The 22,872-nt window shown below is 41.2% G+C and overlaps 2 protein-coding genes across 23 annotated transcripts in view; one reads left to right on the top strand and one right to left on the bottom strand.

The window, feature by feature from the left end:
- Positions 1–658: 658 nt before the first annotated feature.
- On the bottom strand, positions 659–10,338 carry atg4c (autophagy related 4C, cysteine peptidase). 2 transcript variants are annotated; one of them, XM_031859816.1, is made up of 11 exons: positions 10,185–10,338; positions 9,950–10,071; positions 8,754–8,837; positions 8,135–8,365; positions 6,092–6,431; positions 5,284–5,354; positions 4,175–4,377; positions 3,853–3,931; positions 2,992–3,068; positions 2,379–2,498; positions 659–1,978 (listed from the first exon to the last, which is right to left on the bottom strand). In XM_031859816.1, the coding sequence occupies exons 2-11, from the start codon at positions 10,023–10,025 to the stop codon at positions 1,811–1,813; spliced, it is 1,449 nt and encodes a 482-aa protein (XP_031715676.1). In that variant the 5' UTR covers positions 10,026–10,071; positions 10,185–10,338; the 3' UTR covers positions 659–1,810. The 2 variants fall into 2 exon arrangements, with proteins under 2 accessions (XP_031715676.1, XP_031715677.1); XM_031859817.1 differs by lacking the exon at positions 10,185–10,338 and having other exon boundaries at positions 9,950–10,173.
- Positions 10,339–11,641: 1,303 nt separating this feature from the next.
- dock7 (dedicator of cytokinesis 7) overlaps positions 11,642–22,872 on the top strand; it is a 47,633-nt gene continuing 36,402 nt past the window's right edge. For all 21 annotated transcript variants that reach the window (XM_031859340.1, XM_031859341.1, XM_031859343.1 and 18 more), the window contains exons 1-14: positions 11,642–11,790; positions 15,057–15,156; positions 16,424–16,599; positions 18,423–18,491; positions 18,627–18,756; positions 18,890–19,102; positions 19,362–19,447; positions 19,553–19,619; positions 20,126–20,275; positions 20,912–20,992; positions 21,341–21,503; positions 22,025–22,167; positions 22,314–22,407; positions 22,615–22,777. In XM_031859340.1, coding sequence (XP_031715200.1) covers positions 11,753–11,790; positions 15,057–15,156; positions 16,424–16,599; positions 18,423–18,491; positions 18,627–18,756; positions 18,890–19,102; positions 19,362–19,447; positions 19,553–19,619; positions 20,126–20,275; positions 20,912–20,992; positions 21,341–21,503; positions 22,025–22,167; positions 22,314–22,407; positions 22,615–22,777 — 1,673 coding nt within the window. In that variant the 5' untranslated portion in view covers positions 11,642–11,752. The remainder of the gene's footprint in view (positions 11,791–15,056; positions 15,157–16,423; positions 16,600–18,422; positions 18,492–18,626; positions 18,757–18,889; positions 19,103–19,361; positions 19,448–19,552; positions 19,620–20,125; positions 20,276–20,911; positions 20,993–21,340; positions 21,504–22,024; positions 22,168–22,313; positions 22,408–22,614; positions 22,778–22,872) is intronic.

Below are 22,872 nucleotides of genomic sequence, written 5' to 3'. Positions count from 1 at the left end.
TTCCAAAGTTGGAGAATGTCGCTGGTCCTTTTGCTTCTGCATACTCGATGTTCCCGCTCTGTCCACACAGCCGGTCGGCCGTCCATAAAAAGAAAAAAACAAAACGGACGAACACACAGATCAGACGGGGGATCTAAATGATGCCTTTATGTGTTTTGCCATTGCTTCTCCGTGGTAGAGAAGAAAACAGATGAGGGGATTCTTCTTCGTTTCTGTCCATCCATCCTCACCCTTGCCCCGGCTCTCTCACACAAGGGACAGTTCCATCCTTTTAAAAAGCAAGGCTCATCATAATACAAGAATTTGTATTGTACAGAAAAACAGTCCGGCATAGCTCAAACTAAGGGGGAAACACACAGATTATCCATGGTAACAGAGCTTTGCACACAAGGATATTTTCTTTTCCTCTGCAGAGGAACACAATTGCTGCCAGTGTCACTGGGTCACATTTTTTCCGGTCCCTGGTTAATGGGCTGTAGAGATGGTTAGCACGTACGATTAGTTTTAATCTATTACATTTGACCGGGAGAGAAAGGGATTGAATGCATTTCAACACACCACTGAGGTTTGCATCGAGCACTGAAAATGAAGCAAACACTTTTTTTTGTCACTTCAAATGCTTCAAGTGGACCCAAAAGAAGCAAACGGATTAAGAAAGTCAAATATTTTTCACTTTATTAAACTTTTTGACGTGTTATTAAACATATTATACAGTTAATTTATTCAAAAAGACATGCACGTCCTGTAATGCAGGAAAGCGCATGAAAAATATACATCAGTCAGAATACTTCAGTCTTTTTGAAATGAAAAATCTAAGTGCATGACAAGTTTTGCAACCTAACATGTGTTCGTGTAGTTCTTCATTTCAAGTGTATGAAGGTGTAGATACTGTAAAGGTGTTCCGTAGGAACGGCAACAGATCATTTAGTCACTCACTGCTGGAGACTGGAAATAAGGAAAAAAAACATTAACATAACATTGAGTACCACTCTAAAACACACAAGACAAGCAAATAATTATACCATCACACAACACCATCACATGCTATTCCTCCGACTAAGAAATCAGCTAAAAAGATGTGTTGGCACAATTATGAAGAAAGTGTCCTTTAAAGCATGTGTCCCACATGCTACTGCTGGTGACGTGTCGGGTGAAGAATTCATCTTGTTTGAGTTTTGTGGCACAGAAGTTTGGAAAAGTTACTTTGCTCCGTCATCAGAGAGCCCTCGGCCCATATTATTTGAGGCTTTTACAATACTCCTTTTAGCCCAGTGCTAACCACAGTTAAGAGACGTTTGTCGAAATACTGCAGATGCAGCCCTGTGAAAGGATTTTAAAGTGGACCAACGCCATACGACACTGTTACGTCGTTGTGGTGTTGTGCTGAACTGGACCTTATAATCATTATAAGCAAATCCCTTTGAGACTTCCGACACCAAATCTCTCAAAATTGGACGTGTCAATATAGTCGCTTTCAACAGTTTGCCTTTAAGTCCATATAACAAATAAATGGTGCAAAATGAACAGTATTCCTCTTCTTCAGAGGACTATGTAAAACATTTGAAGTCACTAAATTAAGCAGAGCACCAAAAGCTTCCTGACCAAATGTTAAGCAACAGTTCACATTTCCAGGCAAAAAATAAATAAATACTATAATAAGTTTTCAGGATGTGTTCACCAAGTTACTGTGGTTTTAAAAAGTTCCATAACCTTCGGTGTCACAACAAGCTCAGACATGAGGCTTTGGATATCAGCAGTTCGATTCATTAAAAGAAGAAGTTCCCCGTCTGTAGTCTTTTAAACAGCGCCGTCAAAGCAGCACAAAGTCCCCGGTAGTGGTGACCGTCCTCCGCGGGTCACGGATGAAGGGCCATTCTCTCTTCTCCGAGGTCAGGCCTGCAGACAGGTCGTAATCTCTGCCATGACCTTGCATGAAAGTGAACACGGGGTATTTCTCCTTTGCTGACGGCTGCAGCACCTGGAACAACAACAGTGTTTCAGAGGAGCGCTAGCGTTGCGCCATCCTGTACACTTCATAACAGTTTGCTTTCAATTTCATCACTTAACCTAACGAGTGGTATCTTATTGCACCTTAATCATTCCCTCTTAGAAATTACAGTATATTCAGTGTCGTATAATTTCTTTAGAGGCTGGTTTACAACATCTACCCAACATGTTGACTGGTCGGAGAAGCAAAGTAAGAAAAGATTCATGGCTAAATGGTGCCACCTACTGGTCAATATTTACCACACCGATCACACATTTGCAGGGCACAAAACAGAATTAAAATAGCATGGTGATAATAATAATTATTGTGAAATGTTGGCGCTGTGAAGTCATTTTAAGGAGTCCTGTGTTAAGGCAGCACTACTCCCCACCTTAGACAGCTCCTGGCTGATTCTCTCATAGTCTCGAGCATTTCTAGAGTAGAAACCTATGGTGCAGCTTGGGTCCATCCTGCTGAAAGGCATCTTCTTTGGTGAGGGGCAATGATATGACTAGACAAAAAGAGACAAAATACATTAGAAAATATTCATCAAGCTGAAGGGCTAGATAATGTGTTAGAACTGCGGGGCATTGCATACACTTCATGGCAGCGACAACAGCGAATAAGATGTATTCTGCATCATTTGATGAATGAAATCCTATTTATCTGCTGTCACAGCATCCATCAATTTACAACTCTGGTGTGTTGTCACATTGTATACCACTGCATGCAAAAGCATAAAACAAAGTTACTATACAGCACCGTGTGCTGATTTTTATGTATGGGTCCTGAAATATTCAGGCTCACAAATACCTGATCCCGTATTTGCCGTATTTCTCTTAAGTGGCAGCTTCACACATCTGAGCAGCAAATAAATCAGCAGATAGGGACTCGGTAATTGGGCCATGGGCTGCTTTAAGATTCATACCCTTAAGTACTAACAGAAACTATTAAATTCACATTACTGGGGCCCCAGTCAGCTCGTCTGTGTAATTTCACATTACCTGGAGAGGGAAATCGCTGGTGCTGACATCCACAAAAGACTGACAGTAATGAGGGTCCATGTAAATCAAGCTGTCATCTGCAAGGACAAAACAAAAGACAAGTTATTCAAAAACATCGGATTATTACAAAAACGTGCTTCTCTCCAATTTCTATGCAGAGTAGCTCAAAGTCACCCGCTTGGTCTACTGTTAGGCTTGTGTGCGTCAAATATGCCTCCCAGAAGGCTGTTGCTTTTTAATATCCACCACGGTGGATTAAACTCTGCATAATCACATGCGTTTGTACAAGCACATTCTTTACACCCACAAAAAAAGAGGTTGTCATTTAATTTTTGTGGGGGGGGGGGGGATTACTTTTACAAACACACAATTATGTTCAACCATTTGCATATGATAAATGCGGCGCTGTACCGCGCCTTGGCAGGGAGAATGTATCGCTTGTCATTTAGACATCATCCACCACTGTATTTCAAATTGGGAAAATGTAAATGCGTAAATATTGACTGCCAAGATGTACAACTGAAGGTTCCTCCTGGCTCCTGAAGGTGATGAAGAGTGGCTCACTTTGGGGCCCCGCAGGAAATTTAATGCATGCCTCCTATGGAAATCAATTACAGCTCACAACTTGGGAGGTTTACTTGTGATAAATGGGAGAGGCTTTGATGGGTCAGAGAGAATAAAGTAAGCCCTGCTTCACTTGCTTCCATCTCCACTCCTCTCCGTTTTCCTCACGCAAACAGGAATACATTAACTTACTTTGTCTCTCCACATAGGAAGGGTATATTATGCAAAATAATCTGTTATTCACCCCAGCCTCTCTCTGTGTGTCTTTCTCTGTTTTGCATTTAAGCTAAGACTAACCTTGAAATCCTACAAAGTAGCAGGCCTGTTTGGGCTTCCCTCCGATGATGCCTATGCAGTACTCCAGACTCAGTATTCTCTAAATGCAGAGACAGGGACAGAGAAATACAAAGTACATCTGACTGGGAGCCTAAATACTTTGATTTTGTTTCCCCACATACTGTATTTCAATGAGAGTAAAACAGACATTTTAAACTCATCAACCCCCACAGTAACCTATTCACAGAGTAATTACTCTTACTTACTTAAGCCCTGTGAGTGTATATGTGATCAAACACCAAAAGAGTTCAACAAACCACCCTGACCTACATGTATCCCTCACCTTTACAAAGTTAAAATAGTCAGGGTTTGTCTTCTCCCCCCCCAGCCGCACCGGGATGAGGATGATGACAGCGCGGCTGTCTGACAGGGCGGAGGCGGACACTGGTTGGTCGCTCTGTGGGGAGGGAGGGGCATCGGATCTCTCAGCTGAGGCCGGCCCTGCTCTTGGTGCCCTGTGGCTATCGATGACATCAGCACTGTACACTACGGAGGATCAATAACACAAAAGTCATTTGTCTGTTTCCATATCTGCCCCGTCAGTCAATCTGCAATTCTGTCAACGTCATTAGAAAGAACGGTTAATGAACAGATGATTATGGTTTTTTTTTTTTTTGTATGAGATAGACAGTTCTTATTTCTCATAATTGTCTGCAAGATTTCCAAATATATGCATATTTTCAGTAAAAGTGTGATTCATAAATGTCACTTCATCATCTTGAAATATTTCACAGTTTGTCTTTAAATGTCTGAATGAACAGCAAACACCATATCTCAAAACCTTTCGTAAAATGAGATAACGTCTCCAAAGTCCCTGTGTTGTCCGACCAAACATCCAAAACCCAAAGAGATTAAATTCATACTGATACAACACAGATAAAAGCAGCAAATTCTGCCACTTTGAGAAACAGGAAATAGTGCATGATTAGCATATTTGCTTGATGAATGACATCAAATATTAACAACAGATTTTCTAAATTGTTAACTGTTATTTTGACTGACATTTGATTAATTCCATTTTGTACAGACTGTCTTTGAGGTCGAAAGCGCACAAGTTGAATTCGCTCCCATTTTTCTCTGCGACTCTCTAATATCAGACTCATAACACGGCAAGACACTCGCTCTCACACCAGCTTTCTTCTGCTCTGGCTATTGAGAAGACAAACATGAATCAAAAAAACAAGTTATTGGGGTTAAGAAGAAGTTGGAGTGGGACGTTATAGATTTGGAGTTGATGTATTTGCTGGGTAATAGACACAGTGAGTCTCCTGTCACCCCTCTAAGCTACTCCGTAGTCTCCCAGTGGCAGAGAGAGAGATGGAAAAAGAAGGGTCAGTTTGGGCGTTGTGCCCAGTATCCTGTTTGTATCAGCAGCAGCCTCATCTTTCATACCTGTGCAGTCCTGGGAGACATAAGCGGTTATACCCGCCAAGCCAGGGTCCATCGCCTCCTCGACAGCCTGCCTAAAGACAGAGACAGAGAGGAGAGAGAGAGAGAGAGAGAGAGAGAGAGAGAGAGAGAGAGAGAGAGAGAGAGAGAGAGAGAGAGAGGAGGCAGAGAGAGTGAGGGGATGTAAATGTCTACATGCAGAGCTTATGCTAAGTTAACATCACGAGTATATACTGTACATCACCATCAACTTAATTGTAATGATTATACAATGGCCAGTTCACACATGGACAGTTCCGCAAGGGTTTATAAAAATCCTGCTGGCTCTTAGTAATATCCGTACATACAGATCTGTTTTACACCTCAAGCAGGTCAAAGAAGATGTTTTGCATCCTTATCTTGACTAAAATACTTCTCATCAATGGCTGAAATAAAAGGACATTAACATTAATAGTGCTGAAACTATTTAGTTGATTGACAGAAAATGAATGATGATAATTTTGTTGCACTGATTGATTACTTAAGTAATTTATCGAGTAAAACTAACAGATACAGCTTCTCCAATATAAATGTTTGCTTGCTTAATTTTACTACCAGTGCTATTTTAATGAAAGTTTATCTACTAAATTATAGATAAAATTAACATAATTGCCCCCCAATAAAATCGGTGTATTAATCGATCAACAAACATGATTGTTAATGCTGTGCAGCAATAAATCATTATGTGAAAGCCAGAAGTGGGGTGCATGTGAAATGTGAAATGCAATGTTTAAAATAGCAGTTACTCTGAAATCCACGTTTTGAGACTTACTTGAGGATGTGTGCCACCACAGCAGGCCCATACCAGTCCCCCGCCTGTTTCCCCATCGTCAGGCCCATGCGAACCAGCCTGTGGAGGCCGAACTGAGCCGAGGGGCTGTCCCCGAACCAGGACACCAGAGTGCGGTGGTACATCTCTTTCAAATGTGCATCTGCCTCCTCTGTGGATCCCCGGGCCTGGGCTTGGTGCGTGGGTGGTGATCCTTCATCGGAGGGCCTGGGGGAACTTTGCAGAGACGCCTCCAGAGAGGCCACCAGGCGCTTGGCTGCAGTGGTAGTCCACGTCTCTGTGTCTAAAGGCTGGAGCGACATCGCCTCCGACCAGGTCCAGTCTGTGGAGGAATAAATCATCAGCTACAATCAACATTAGAGACCAAAACCTAAGTAAAGTTGCCTTTGAATACACATGTTATTAGGCTTAAGAACTTTACTTCTTAGACCAGTATCCTATACTGCATTTAAGAATGTATCAATTGTTGAAGAATAGGCTGCCACTCAAAAACACCTTTGACAAAGAAAGAAAGTTCTAGAGATGAGATTTAACACACAATATTGAAGGAGATTAAAGAGATAGGATAGCATAGGTTCAAAACAACTGTAACATGACAACACAGAAAAGAGATGAACAATCCATACGTAAAATAGAGGTTGTATTTGTAGTGCAAGAAAAGCTCACAGGTTTGTAATGAAATATACTATTTGACCAGATATCTATGAGGCTCTCTGAACCTGATCATTCAACGCATCAAAGTTAAATTTACAGCAAACAAAAAGTCTTTAAGAACTTGTGAAATTTAAGCTTTTTGCCTTAAACAGACAGAACCTTGTGCGCTTCAGTCACAGAATAGGTGTCATTCTGTTCAATTATAAGTTTGAGTGTCCCAGTATTTCACTTTAACGGTGCCTTAGCCTTACAAACAGGGTGGGAGCCGAAGGCGGAGAGGAAGGGAGTGGCCCAGGCCATAAAATGGGCCAGAGTAGAGTCTAAGGCATTAACAAAATGACCTTGATCCAAAGTGAATCAAAGTGAAATTGATCAATAAATATCCTTAAGTGGCCATTAGTCATTTTATAGAGAAATATTTCATTAGTGACATATTTTAGATTGGACAGAAGAACAAGTTTTAAATATTGTTTTCTAAATGACTGCATTAAACTGGCAGTCATCTCATTGTGTGGACCGGTAAAGTCTCGGACACTTCAGAGACAACAGCTCTGACAAAGATATGAGGAATTCACTCATCTTAAATGCTTTGCATCAACTAAATTAAACTTGCCCTTTCAGAGGATGAGGAAACTGTCTAAACTGGCTACAAGTTTGGCTTCCTGCTTAGAAAAAGAGGTACTGAAAAGAAATAAAGAAGACGAACATGGGATCCAATCGCAATGCATCTCAAAATTCTTCTTCAATGATCTGTAATCTGATTCACTCTTGAAATTTCTTTATAACTAGGACATACCATATCTTTATGCTGCCCACATCTTCAGCCACTGTAGTTACCATGCTGGATACATTTTTAGATCTCCGGATCATTACAAAAAAGGCTTTTGCTAATTAATGAATGCCCACCTCCACATTCATATCAAGTAGTTCAAAAAATGAACACCTGGGAGCTGCAGGGTCACAACCAGAATTTCCAGCTAGTCTGAGGATTCAAATCAGCTTCCTTACAGCCACAAGCCCCCTTTCTCTAACCTTGTGAGCAGGGGTTCCCAAACATTTTGGCTTGTGAAATAAAGAAATGTCTGTGTGTGTGTGTGTGTGTGTGTGTGACACCCCCCCCCCGTGAGTTGTTCATTATGCCTGGAAGTGATGAGCAATTTAACCAATGCAATTTTCCCCACTAAAATTGTCAAATAAATGATTTGGTCTCATCTAGCTTTTCACAAAAAATTGGAAATTATTAAAGTAAAGCCAGAAAAAAAAATGATCCTACTTTTGTAAAGAAGAAATATATTTAGCATTCCCTCCTATCCCTTTGAACGTCTAGGGTCGGACCATAAACTCAGGCGTGGTCACCATCTTTCTACTCACCTCTGCCCAAGAAGTGCAGAATAAGTGCCTGCGCCAGCATCATCTGCCCGGCTCTCAGCATGCAGCCCCAGCCGCAGTCGGAGGTCAGGGTGGAGCTGGGCAGAGGAGGTAGCTCCTCCCTGTAGGTGAGCCACACTCGGGACGCAAAATCCTTGCGGAAAGCCTCAATGTTCCCCATGACGGAGTCCTCGTCGCCGGCTTCGCAGCAGGCTTCTGTGGCGCTGTCGTCATCTGGGGCAAACAAATGACATGTGATCCAGATGATAAATCTACTGGTTAAAGTTAATCATGTATTCATTTTAAGAATCCTACTACTATTTCTGTTTTGGACCTAACGTAAAAGCTTGTGTCTCATTTCAAATCAAATAATTGCACAATGGAATTTTTTTATTTCTGCAAAAGGGCTGTGCACCAAAAAAATAATGACCCAAATAATGTCATCCTTTGTGGTCCCTGCAATTAAATCTGAAATGTCCTCACCAGACCCCATATGGCTGTTACAGTAATGACATTAAATGGTGTGTATGTCAAGCCTTTGGATGTGTTTGCATGTGAATGTCAATATAGGGAATGCAGTCCGTGTGTATTGTAATTGTAGTCGTATGCATGCGCACTATACCTTCAGCCTTAAAATGGTAAACTTTTCCGAGGAGAAGCACCGGGGAGTTTCTACTGAATGAGGTCTTCGATTTCAGAGCCCAACCTAAGACACACAATAAAGAAGACAATGGGTTACGTTTAAGTTGCTGGTTAAAAACCAAACTCGTCCTGTTGTGACGACCTCGCCTCTTTTGGCTACTGAGCCGGCTGCTTGTCTGCGTGGTTGGGGCGAATTCGGAACACCTGTGCCCAGTGTTCCCGGTCCTATAAGAGGGCACCTCACCTGTTCCAGGTAGTCTTTCCTTTTACCACACTACACTCAGGCTTTCATTCATGCGTACACATTAGCACCACTGACCGCCACACCTCATGAGGTTTTGACATTTTTATTTGTTGTAACTCCTCTTGTTATTTGTCATGGTTTTGAGCCGGCCATGACACCGTTTACTCAGTTTGCTGGCGCACCTGCTCTACCACACCCATCATTCAGTGATCTGGGTCAGTCCCAAGATTTCTGCCTACTTGCTCTTCTTATCCTACTTACTCCATATTTTGCTTTTCTTCCTGTTACTTAAAAAGGTAGATAATAACCATGGTGTTTTAAATAAACACACTTTAGTCTTACTGAAAGAATACAATGTGGCACAGAATGACATAGAGCTATTTTAAGGGCTGACTCAACAGCAGTAGGTTGTCGTCTCATTGAATTCTGATGCTTGTTATTATTTGTGCCGACTCTTGTGTCTGCAGTACATGTTGTTGATCTCTCTCTGTATCTTCTTTGACTCGTATATAGACATTGTATGTTGTTGAACAGCATATTTATGTTTACCTGTCTTTGTTCAGCTGCATTGTCCTTGTTTTTTTTAGCTGTATGTCTATTTCTATCCTCCTGGAAATTGATCTTTGAACTGTGTGTAAGTATAATGAAGGACACAAAAAGTCAAAATATTTTTATGTGTACACATACTTGGTCAATAAAGCTGATTTTGATTTCACTTGTACAAATTCCATTTTAAGTAACATAACTCCGGTCAAGAAAATAAGATTGAAAGCTATATGGACAGGTCGAAACAACACAGCAAGTAATGCATGAAAGCATTAGAAATAAAGTGAAGACAGGACTACGCTTGGGTGGCAGGGCTGTGTGTCAGTCGAGTGTGTGTGTGTGTGTGTGTGTGTGTGTGTGTGTGTGTGTGTGTGTGAATGACTTACTGTATTTCACATTGTGCCACACAGAGAAGAACTTTGTCTTCAATGTGTCCACCTCGTCGCTCCTTTTATTCTCCATTTGGACCAGCAAGGAATGCAACCCATTCCCAAACCGCGCACACACCCTAGTGCACAAACACACATGCGAACGCACAGAAGAGAGTGTGCATAGTTCACTGGATCAGCATCACTTCCTAAAGGAAAATTACGTGAAATCACAGCTTGCAGTGACAGTTACCTCGGAACTTCCTCTTCGATCCAGGTTTTTTTTCCCCACTTGTAGCTTTGTACAAACGTTACAACGTTGTATATTGTTGTAATACCAATAGTTTAACGCGGTGTATCGCCCATGACTTGCCGCATAACTTAAAACTGCTCTGCGGTCTGCAATGTTTACACATTGAGGAAGTAGAAGAGTGGAAACTCGTGATCTCGCGGGGTTTCCGTTGGGGCTGAGAAGACGCTCGATGTAGAAGTCCAGGTAGCCCGAGCGAGCGGGGTTTGCCGACGATTCACTGGTGTCTGGAATTAAAGCTCCGCTCGTTTGAGTTATTCCTTGTGACAAAACATACTTTGTCGTATAAAGGCGCAGTCTGTGATGCAGGCAGGGCGACGAATAAAAAGACAGAGGCGTCTATCTCATCAAAACACATTCAGCACGTCATCTCCAATTAACATCATCATTTGCCTGTGAATGAATAACCCATCATTCCACATGCATGGTCACATCACACACCAGAATAAACATACACCATAGGAATTTTAACATGGTGATTATTTTTTTAACTGATCACTCGCATCAAGTTTTTAAGCAATTTCTTAGATTATTTTTCTTTCTTTCATTTTTTAAATATACTGTTACGTTTTAATATTCAGCATGATATCAGTTGTAATTTGTAACTTTTTAAAACGTTGAATGAATTGTGTTTTTGATGTGGATTTCTATGTGTTGGTCTCTGCTTGTAGTACTGTATATTTATTTATTTTTCGTACACATGCTTCTCTTGAAAAAGTTCTACGAGACTAAACATATTACAAATGTGTAATGTTAAATAATTACTAGATAAGGAAAATCGGATATTATATATCTATTGAAGAATGGTAAAGATGAATAAAGACTTTTATTGAATGCTTGCAAAGTGGTTACACTTGAGGGAAAGTGAATAAAGTAAATATAAAAACCATTTAACAACAAATAAAAACATTACTGAAAGTATACTTATATTATAATCTAATGAATGCAAAATATTTAGATTTTTATAACTAATTTGAGAATGGGAAAAAAACAGATACAAATATTTTAACTTTGACTTTATGTTGTATTTATTTGGTATTGTGTAGATAGGACAACAAGGCTCTCCTATTTGGTCTTAATATCATACACTATTATATCATATTTGTCTAATCTCTCAGGTAAAATCATAAAGTATGAAATAAAAATGACAACATAGAAGTATGGGAATGTCTTGAAATGGATGTCCACGGTGCTCAAGGAGGAATAATCAAAATAACAATGAAAAAATAAACAAAACTAAATGACATTTATAAAAAAGGGTGACTTTGATGTAAAATGTATGTAAAATCTTTAACAGTGTAGTGTAGCTTTATTCCTCGCAGTACGGTGCGCAATAGATTTTCTTTGGGGTGTGTTCTGTTGCAAACCATTACTGCCATTACGGTAACGATCCCATTCTCCCGTTTTCCAGTTTCCCCTGTGGCCGTAGTGAGTGACTGGAAAGCCGAGTCTGCCTCCTGCAAGCCTGCAAGCCTGCCTGGGAATTTTAAAGCACATCAGCGGCCACTGCCATGGCTGAACGCCGCGCCTTTGCCCAGAAAATCAGCAGGTAAAAGACTCGAGACTCCGATACGAGCTCGTCAAAGGCGCACTGAGCACTATGTCGCCTCTATGTAGGTCGCCCTCAGACCAACCACTGAGGGAACCCTGTGGAGGAGGCCCAGCTATCAGAGCTAGCCGCTCGTTAGCCACATCGGTAGAGATGCTCAGACCCACCCAGACAGACGGCGTCACCGCTAGCTTCTAGTCTCTCTCCCCCCTGAATGCTAACAAAGGAAGGAGACGTTACATTGTTGAAATAAATGTATTACAGGCACTCTGGTTTTCGTTCGTTATCCGCAATGAAAGGGACTCACTGTAAATTGAAAACCGTTAATTTTTGACAGTTGGCTAACCTGCCTACTGTAACGTTAGCTAACGATGGGATGCTAGTGGGCACTAACGGTAGAGATGAGACTGAACTTTAAGTTGTGTTTTAAGCGAGAGCCCATTGACAAGAGAGATCATTGTAATACAGTAAGACTGGAAACAAAAGCCTCCATCAGCAGCTAGTGAACAGCGATGTATTAATCTCTCCATCGCCTCTCAGACAGATCAAAGTACGTTAATCTCTTTAACAAAGGTCTTTGTGCGAGCTGTCAAATACCATCATCCCAGCTGATAGATGGATAACGTTAGAGATATAGATAGAATATATATATATATATATATATATATATATATATATATATATATATATATATATATATATATATATATTTGCTGATTATTGAATTCACAGTCAAGTCAATCTTGTAAATATTGAGAGAAAACTAATATGTGTCTGCTTATTGATTCAGTTTTTCCTCTGAATCAATGTAAGAAATCTTTACTTTTACACCCTTCTGGAGAGGTTATCATGATGACTTGGAGTTGGAGAAGAGGAATATCTGTTATAATGCATTTTGTTTTCTATATGTAAAAACTACATTATTGCAGAACATACACATGATCTTCTCTGTTTTCCTCTCTTCGACAAAACATTGCATGTTGGATTCTGAAGTTGTCTGCTGTGATCGTGGATGTCAGGATGTTTACTTCTTTGTTGGTGTTGCCTGCATTTCTATTATAGTGTGAATCCAGTCCCCGTTAATCAAAACCACGTCCTATTATTGAGAGTTTTCGTATTGATTTCTGTGGATTGAGAATGCCCCATCTCATGGCAGGTTGTTTACACAGGATGAGGCTGAGATGCCTGATGGGATGGTCAGCTGAGGAGACTACTTTCTGACACAGTTTCAACAGAAAATAAGCATTTTTAACGTCACAAAGGTGGTTGGCTGTTGTATCACAACTATACTGTGCAAGTCTTTGTGATATTGTATCCACGTCATGCATTTGTGCAGTTGAAATCTCAGTGAAACTTCCCTAAACACAAGGTTAAAAATGTGTTTGTTGTTTTCAGACTCTTTTAATGTTGCTCACGTTCATTTACCCATGGGGAAAAAAGTGCCTCAATTCCACCTTTTTAAGTGATTTTTAGCAATGGAAGTAAGTTAGCTTATGTCACACATTGAGGCAAACAAACAAAGTGACTAAAGTTGTGTTACTAAAATGACTTTAACCCAGAAGTTTACACCACATGTCTCAGTTGAATGGTTCTCTTATAGTATGATCTTCAAATGCCACCATTTAATATATTTTTCCCCGGGAGTTATCGGTGTTATTACCATCCTCAAGATAGAGACGGCTGTTTGTTTACCCGAGTTATTCGTCTGTGCCAAGTGAAGGTCTGGTGGGAGGACTGTGGAATGTGTTTGTCGGTTCAGTGCCATTGCCTTTCTCCGTTTGTGAACAGCGCTGCACTGCAGAGGCCCACTGGATCTCTACTACAGCACGTTATCATGTTCTTCTAAATGAAGTTCATCTTAAAACTGGCCAGTCGGGCCATGCAGCTGTCATTGTAGGAGATTAGCTTAAACCTCCTCTGTTTTGCAACATTGCATTTCTTTATGATGGAACAGTGATGAACTCAGCACTACAGTGGCTTTAAGGGAAACCAGACTCTGTTCAGACATTTGCAGTTTTGCAACATTGCTGACTGGATCGCACCTAATCCTTACTCACCACCATTACTGTAACCTTCAAACTAGTCACTGTGATAGTGCTTTCAGAATGGAGAGCGAAGACAAACAGAAGATGGCTGTTGCTTATGAAGATAAGTAATGAATAAACATGGTTAATCCTAATGGTTGGATCCATACAGCCTCTGTGTTACCTGTGTAACGTCACCTTGTGCCTTCAGAGTTTTGAACCTCATCCGTGGTTCAAATTTGTTATTTGTTTGTGTCACTTTGGGCTACTTGCTGCGTTGTTGTTTTGTTCAAGGCAAAGGTCTGAGTGGTTTTCGGTGCTTGCTGTGATTTAGAGCACCTGTGTATGAGTGTGGCAACAGTAGCTGTTGAACAGCAAGAGCTTTGTGCTGACCACTGGGGTCCAGAGGTTTTTACTTGTTTCTTTCCTCTCTGTCTGGGTGGAATATAGGAGTTTGTCCGAAGCGACACGGTTAGACTATGAGACACAGAGAAAATCCTAATTGCGAGTAAAATTGTTCAAGTTAGGAAGCCTGATCTTTAAAAGCTTCATGTATTTCAGGTAAAAAATAGCAAAATCCAGCAGTCTTTTTTTTTTTTTTAATGCCCTTTTTGCAGCTAAAATGCTGAATACCACTTATCCTTAGGACTGAATGTATTTGATTGAATTATAAGGTAAAATTGGCTTTGAAAGTTTTCTGTTTATTCTCAGCCATAGGGGTGGGACAAATAGCACAAGTCATCGTGCGGTATATCTTGTGATACTGTTGGTACGGTGGCCCCGGAGCTGCGATTGTTTTCTCTTTTGATACGCACTCATATCTGAAATATAAAACTTTTTATTTTGTCTTCAGTTTTGCCTTTATTTAACAGTTCACAGTGTAGAGAGAGACAGGGAACAAGGTAAGAGATGTTGCAGAATTGATGTAGTATGACAATAAGCTCATGTTGCTTAATAAGCTATTTAAGGGGGTAATTCCCTCTTCAGTTCCACAGGTTTTAGGCTGTGTAATAGAAGAGTGCCTTGCAGTATCGATCATAATGTATCATAGCGGAGTATGTTTCAGCATTGTGTTTTGCAGAATCACCTGTTTTCTCCCATTGTTATTATTATTATGGTCAAACATTGTTACAGTATTGTATTGTTGTGATTCTCAGTCATAACAACAAAGCCAACAGTGTCTAGTTTGTGGATCATTACATAGACTTCTCTTCCACCCTCCCACCTCTCCTCTGTTTGCAGGACTGTGGCAGCAGAGGTCAGAAAGCAGATAGCTGGCCAGTATGGGGGGTCCCCGCAACTATTCAAAAACCTCAATGTCGGGGCCGCAACAAGCAACACAGTGAGTAGTCTCAGAGACCGGTGAAAGGCTGGAGCCTACTGTTGATATCGAGTCTTTGATCATCACACAAGTGTGACAGCTGCTGCTGCTGCATAGTCTGAAAACACAGCATAAATTACAATGACAGTGTCTCAGCTGTCAACAGTAGAGATGCTGTTGATTTTTCACATTAGGCCAAATACAATTCTGGTGTCTGCTATGTTGGGAAAACAAACAAACACACACACACACTGATGAACTGTCTGCTCACATGCCTGTATTAGTTTTGGTATAAAGAAATCACACTCTGGGCTGATTGGAAAACAATGTGCTGTGCCCAACTTGTTACCATTCTTACGATGTATTTATGTGTAGCTATAGAGTGTAGATTTGATTTGAACTGTAACATTTTGCAGATTTGCAAGGGTTGAAATGTAGGTTAAATGTTAGACATGCATCATCAAATATTGATTGCTCAGTTCAGCTACTTGGTCCCTTTGTCATATAAATAAAATGTATTATTATTATTATTATATACAGCCTTTACAAGTGTAGTATTTTAACAGTAGCGATGCCTGCTGATATTGGTCTCACCACAATATTACAACCTAAGACAAGGATATCATTTTCTGTTTATTAGAATGGCCGCACAGCTGTTGTTGTAAATACCATGAGGGTTAACCATTGATTGGCCTGTTCCCCACATCCAATTTCTGCTGCAGTGTTTGTAGGGTTACAAATGATTGAGGCCAGACAATATGTTTGTTAAAGGGTAAGTGCCAAATTCCCCCTGAGCAGCCCGGAGCCACAACACCAGCAAATGCTCCCCCTCTCCTCCTTAGTTAGGGCTACAGTTGGCTTTTAATTAAACTGTGAAAGGTATTTATGTTGAGAGAGAGAGAGAGAGAGAGAGAGAGAGAGAGAGAGAGAGAGAGAGAACCTGCTGAAACAGATTCCCCTTGGGTTTGTCATTTTAGAAGCATCGTCAGGACTGCAAACCCATTAGGCTAAGCAAATGTATCTGTTTTTAGAAGTGATTTTCCTCTCAACAGAAATCACAGAAATCACCCCCATATTTTGGACCTGTTAGTGGTGTAAGCTCTGTTACTTTTCTCAGATGTTTTATGGGGAATCTATTCCCTAAAGCCTTAAACGTGAGACTTTTAAGACTTTGCCAAGACATTTATGTACATTAAAAATAAGAAGAGGTGCTGACAAAGTCTTCACAGCTAATGAACTCTTCCCATCCCTATGATCCCCCCCCCCCCCCCCTCTCACTGCTCACCAGGTTCCCCTCACAGAGGCGGTGGAGCCGGTGGATTTTGAGGAGTACCTCATCACTCACCCTCCCATCGTTGAGTCGGGTCCCCTGAGAGATCTGATTGAGTTCCCCCCAGATGACATCGAGGTCATCCACACACCCAGGGAGTGTCGCACAGTTGCGCAAGCCGTCCCGGAGGAAGGGTAAGGGTGCTGTGCGATTGAAATACTGAAGTAGTTGTGGAGGTAAAGCAACTACAAGGAACTATCATTTTGTGTTGACTTTGCTGGCCCCTGTGGACAAGGCCAGTAGTTTTTTTCATGAGCGCCATGAATCGTGAAAGAAAAGAAGAAACTTGGTCATGAATATCTTTACTCACTTCATTAGTCTCAACTTAATACATACTACTGTCAATTGCCTGGTGCAAGTTGGCCATCATTCTCTTAATCACAGAAAGCTTTGCAGGGACAAATGCAGCTAACGTCAGCTTTGTTTTAGCCACCAACATGAATTCTCACGTCGATGTAAAACCACATCTCACAATGAGTGTTTCCATTATACATTTTGCAGCAGCGGCTCACGAAATATGACAGCTACAGTAGCTTGAAGTTAATGTTCATCACACCACAAATGAGGGAAGAATTAACTAGCCAGCGCCTCAGCAGTTCCTCACTTCCCGGCACCAGGAGACTACTTTGCCAAAAAGAGAGAGGATGGCAGCTCTAGAGACATACCTTCAGTTCGTGGCAGTAGCAACTTGGAGTTCAGCCAGCGCCTGGGTCTTAAAGGTCTTTTACACAGGAAGCGACAACCGCACCACTGCACCATGAAACCCGTTATTTCCAACGGCGTGTGAGGCGCCATGACGGCTTTTTGCTGCGTTGAGCAAGGCACAGCGCGTTGCTTGTCGAGCCCAAACTATGCCCTAAGTACAAGGTGCTAAACCTGAGTAATGGCAGAAACGGACAGTTTGCTGATCCCGGACTGCATCAGCAAACAATCTGTTGTTGCCGTTACACAGTTAAACCCAGTGTGATGACCACCAGCCCGCTGTGACAACAAATCCTACAGGAAACACTGGAAATGTTGTTCATAAATGTGTGCACGGGACAACCAGAACCAGGACTGCACAGGGCAGACTGTCAGACCCTGCTGGAGTAGATTAATAACTTTTCTAAAGGGACTCTGGAACTAACACCACCACTTTAGTCTGCAGGGACCACCAAAATCAACACCAAATGAAAGTTCCTTGTCGGAGCTTTAAATCACTAAAGGCATATACTTTTTTTAATTAAATACACTCAGCATCTTGAATTCATAAAAATATATAAACATTAAGCAAATAGATTATAGATAATATATACCTGAGTCTGAATTTGAACCGGAGTATTGAAATGTCAAATTGTATTATGGTTATTGTCTTTAGACATTTACCATGTGGTTCCACATTTGATTTCCACTTTCCATCTCTATTATCATTTGTTAAATGGTAAACGTTATCACTTGCCACACTGCCCTCTTCAAATTGTCTGCCGCATGGCCATGAGGCTTTGCTGACTCTCATTCCATTTCCCTGCTTTGTGTTCGATGCTGCACACAAGGAGTTTCATTAGTAAAGTAACCTAATCAGACCAATCGCCTCCCTTCTAAAGAAGTAAAAGAATGGTGTGTTTGTGTATGTCTGTTATCATTTTCTTTTTCTTATTTTGCTGTTATTCCTTTTGGACTTTTGGAGGTTATAGTGACTTCAGCAAAAGGCGGACATTTTTTTCAAAAGTTTGCAAAGTATTGTTCAGTCACTACACTGCACCACATGTTTAAAGATAAAAGGTTCGTGGGCTTAATATCATTACTTACTGCAGCTTTGGCTCTTGGTCTGACACAAACATTGCAAGTGCACATCACTTTAAATAACATCAGCCTGATAGCCTGTCATCTTTGTGCATCCGAGACTAATGCGTTTAAAGTGTGACTCGTGCTGTTAAAATCAAACGTGTTTGATTTTTTTGAGTGTGTCTGGCTTCAGGGACACTGATACTCATGTCAGAGACTGTGTCAGATCCTACACAGAAGATTGGACCGTCGTCAACAGAAGGTAAGGCTTCACTGTGTGGAATTATTTTATCACCCGATTTCACTCGTTAACTCTTTAATATTGACATTATAGCTGTAAAAAGTGATGACTACATTGAGCATTAATGTTAAGCACAGGACTGTTTTTCTCCGTTAGGTACCACAAGCTTGGTACAGGCTTTAACCCCAACACCCTGGATAAGCAGAAGGAGCGTCAGAAGGGCCTGCCCAAACAAGTGTTTGAGGCGGATGAGATGCCAGACAGCAGCAGCTACCAGGATGACCAGGTACTTAATCATTCAGTGGTTAAAAAAAAAAAGAAAAAAGGAAATTTGTGATTTCTATTTCCGATTGATGATAGAAAGATATTTGGATGACCACATAAATAGTTCGATTTTTTTTGTGTTGTTTGTCCTGTAGGATGACCTGAAGCGGCGGTCGATGTCTATAGACGACACCCCGCGTGGCAGCTGGGCCTGCAGCATCTTTGACTTGAAGAACTCCCTCCCCGATGCCCTCCTCCCTCACCTCCTCGACCGGGCCCCCAACGAGGAGATCGACAGGCACAACGAAGAGCATCGCAAGGCCAACCGCCACCGCGAAGTCTTCGCTCTGCACCCGGCCCTCGATGAGGTAGACTTTTACCCATTTACTTTCGTTGGAACCCCTTTTTCTGCTAGTCACCATTACATCTGTATACACGTTTTGTACTTTTCTGTAGAAGTTTTGAAGGTTACTCACTCCGGGTAAGGCAATGAATTCAATCTTCTGTGTTTTAAACCAGTCCCAGGATGTCGGTAATCTATTTTTCATCACAGCGTGGATATTCACAGTCGTGTTGAAAAAGAGTTATTGATTTTTTTTGTGTTTGTGATCTTCTCTGACTGTATAGGAGGAGCCCATTGAGCGCCATTGTGTGCCCGAAGTACCCAAAGAACACTTTGGCCAGAGGCTACTCGTCAAGTGCTTGTCCTTGAAGTAAGTGGTGGACAGCCTTTTTTTCAGGGGGAAAAAAAGCCTTTAACTCTTTTATTTTACTGCTGCTTTCTGCTGACCCCATTCCTTTTTCCTCTCCCCTTGAAGGTTTGAGATCGAAATTGAACCGATATTTGCTAGTTTGGCCTTATACGATGTCAAGGAAAAGAAAAAGGTACGCTGTTATGCTTTCCTCAGTGCCTCCTCAGCCCTGAGTTGTAGTTGTCACTTCTGCAAACCATTAAAATTGTTGGGAGGCCAAAATGAATTTGATGAGTTGACTATAAAACTTTATGTTGTGGCCCTGTTATGCTTGCAGGAATGCAGTTAAATCATAAACTGTAACCATGTATCTATCTGAAGAAGATCATCCACTGCTGGTTCTCTCCACTTCCCTTTAGCTGACAAACACTAGAGGGTAGCAGTTGCCTTGACAAGTAAATCTCTCATATATATTGCTCTGCACTGGAGCTCCATTACTTTACCAAGTGGGTAATTTGTTACTGATATGTTATCCTGATTGTCAGCCACTACAAGGAAGAAATCCGGTTGCTGTGACACAGCCATTCACTCAAAAATGATGATTGAATATGGTTATGGTATGGACAATGGATTACATTTAAAATGTGCATTATGATTGTGTTCTAATCACCTGTGTGTCTGTTTGGATGTGTCCCTCAGATATCGGAGACCTTTTTCTTCGACTTAAACTCTGAGCAGACGAAGGGGATGCTTCGTCCGCACATTCAGACAGCAGCCATCTCCACGCTGGCACGCTCTGCCATATTCTCCATCTCCTACCCTTCCCAGGACGTCTTCCTTGTCATCAAGGTCACACAGTTCTGATTTATTTTGTCTTGATTTAGCAAAAAAAAAATAGATACGTTTGTGTGTAAGATGTAAGAATTTTTGAAGATACCACTTTGGAAAACAAAATGTAGAAAAGGACCTTGCACCAAAAGTGTCGAGTCGAGCCAAACTATATAGTGGAAATTAGGCATAACGGATGATTCAGTCCAAGGTCTGTTTCATCAGTAAAGATGTCGGTCGCTGCTTTCGACACCTTTTCACTCATCATTATTTCCTTCATGGCAGCACAACGCGCTACACGAGCCATTAGAAACCCCTGTAGGTTTCATCCTGAAAGACACCATCAATTATTGATACTGTTATCTATGGACTTAAAGGAGCTGGTTAGCCGAATAGCATTAAGGCTGCAAACAACTCATAATACAGTAGTCTCTGTAGGAGCCAGTGTTACACTGGTTTCTGTTTAAAACGAATATATGATCCCCTGAATGGTCCTCCAATACAATATGACATCCACTCTGTTTTTTTTACGTAATTTCCAGAAGAAAGTGTTGTGTCAGGCCAATACTGTAATTTGAAGGTCAGTCTTTGTCCCGTTGTGATCCTTTCGCTGCTGTGTGTGAGGGAGGTAACTAAATGTATGTGCTTTGTCTGCAGCTCGAAAAGGTACTGCAGCAAGGTGATATTGGAGAGTGTGCTGAGCCTTACATGGTCTTCAAAGAGTCAGATGCTGCCAAGGTATGGTCCGTGTAAATGAGATGTTAAATGCCACATAAAACCTTTTGAGGCATGTCTTAAGTGAATTATAATGATACTATTACAGATAATAACTATGTTCTTTTTTTTATCCATTATGTTAGCCAAAGGTTCAGTTTTAAAATGACATCGCTGTTCCAGGCAATGCAAACCATATTATCACCTAAATGTTCTACAATTTATAATCAAGTTTTAATGAATGAGTGAATACGTAAACCGTAATATAAGCTTATTATTAGGAGTATGTAATACAAGCTATGTTTTTTTTTTTTTTTTTTGTAAATGGCAGATTTAACAAACTTAAGTGAACTTTTTTTTTTTTTTTTGTAGAATAAAGAGAAGTTAGAGAAGCTTCGTGGCCAGTCAGAGCAGTTCTGCCAACGTCTTGGCCGCTACCGCATGCCCTTCGCCTGGACCGCCATCCACCTGATGAACATCGTGAACAGTGCCGGCAGTCTTGAGAGAGATACGGAGCTGGAGATGAGCCTCACAGGTCTCACATTCCCTTTTTTAACACAACCCTTTGGATTGTAACTGTAAACATATGGTATCTCAGTGAGGGATTTTCAGTCCAGATACAGAAAGCGATAGCTGGGCTTTGGGTTCCTGCTCATACAGAGTACCGATCTGATGCCAGATACATTTCCTGACTTTGTAAAACAAAATGTAACAAATACATACACGCCTAAGGCTCATGGGCCAACAACGAATAGTACAAGAGAAATTCAAACAGAGAGCAAAACATCATGCCTTATTGATCCTCGCTGTGTTATTTTGAGTGTGACCTTTGGTGTTTGTCTAACCTTTAACCTCACAGGGTATCTTTGATGCTGATTGTGGTGGCTGCCGTTTTGTTGCTAGGCAGATCAGAGAAATGTATGTTCTCTGTCACATGGGTCAGAAATATGGGATTAAACTTGAGCCTGTTGTAGCATCCCATAAAAGAATATTCTGTCAATATACAGAATTTAAGTTTTTAAAATGCTGTTGTTGTTTTTTTTCCCTTGTGTGCAGAGAGAAAAGGCTCATGGTCAGAACGGAGGAACTCGAGCATCATGGGAAGGCGTTCCCTGGAAAGGACCACCAGTGGAGACGAGTCATGCAGTCTGACAGGATTTAGACCTGCGACACTTACCATCACCAACTTTTTCAAACAGGTCTCCACAACCACATATATACAAGTCTGATACATGTTTTTAAAGCACTGATTGGGCTGATTTGTCCTCTTACTTATCATACACCATTCAGCTTTCTCTTTGTAATTTTGTATGAAATATTTAGACGTTGCACATGTGAGTTTTAGGAGGGGGACAGACTGAGTGATGAGGACTTGTATAAGTTCTTAGCTGACATGAGAAGGCCTTCTTCGGTGCTGAGGAGACTCAGACCCATCACAGGTACAATCATTTTGATTGAGTCATCATTTATCCCGTCAGTAGTTGTTAACCTGATGCTCATCTCTATTTGGTGTCACGATTCCCTTGAATTACTTGGAAATTTGAAGACGTGAACCACTTGTGTTTCAAATAAATAAATCACCTTTTGTCTTTCTTTACCTCCCTGTACACTCGCTCCCTTTCCATTCTGTCATTCTGTCACCACAGCCCAGTTGAAGTTGGACATTTCTCCAGCTCCGGAGAACCCTCACTATTGCTTGACCCCTGACCTTCTGCAGGTCAAACCTTACCCAGACAGCAGGGTACGCCCCACCAGGGAGATCCTGGAGTTCCCTGCCAGGGACGTCTATGTGCCAAACACCAAATACAGGTACAGAAAAAACATTTTGAGTATGGGAAACTGAGTCTTTGTTTTTATATCTTTCAATTTGGTCAATTTTGTCAAGATGAAACTTTTTTTTGTCA

The sequence above is a fragment of the Anarrhichthys ocellatus genome, unplaced genomic scaffold (genome assembly GCF_004355925.1).
Source record: "Anarrhichthys ocellatus isolate YVR2014 unplaced genomic scaffold, GSC_Weel_1.0 scaffold22, whole genome shotgun sequence".
Classification (NCBI taxonomy): domain Eukaryota; kingdom Metazoa; phylum Chordata; class Actinopteri; order Perciformes; family Anarhichadidae; genus Anarrhichthys; species Anarrhichthys ocellatus.
Note: the sequence above shows the minus strand (reverse complement) of the source record. Positions and strands in the feature narration are given on the sequence as shown.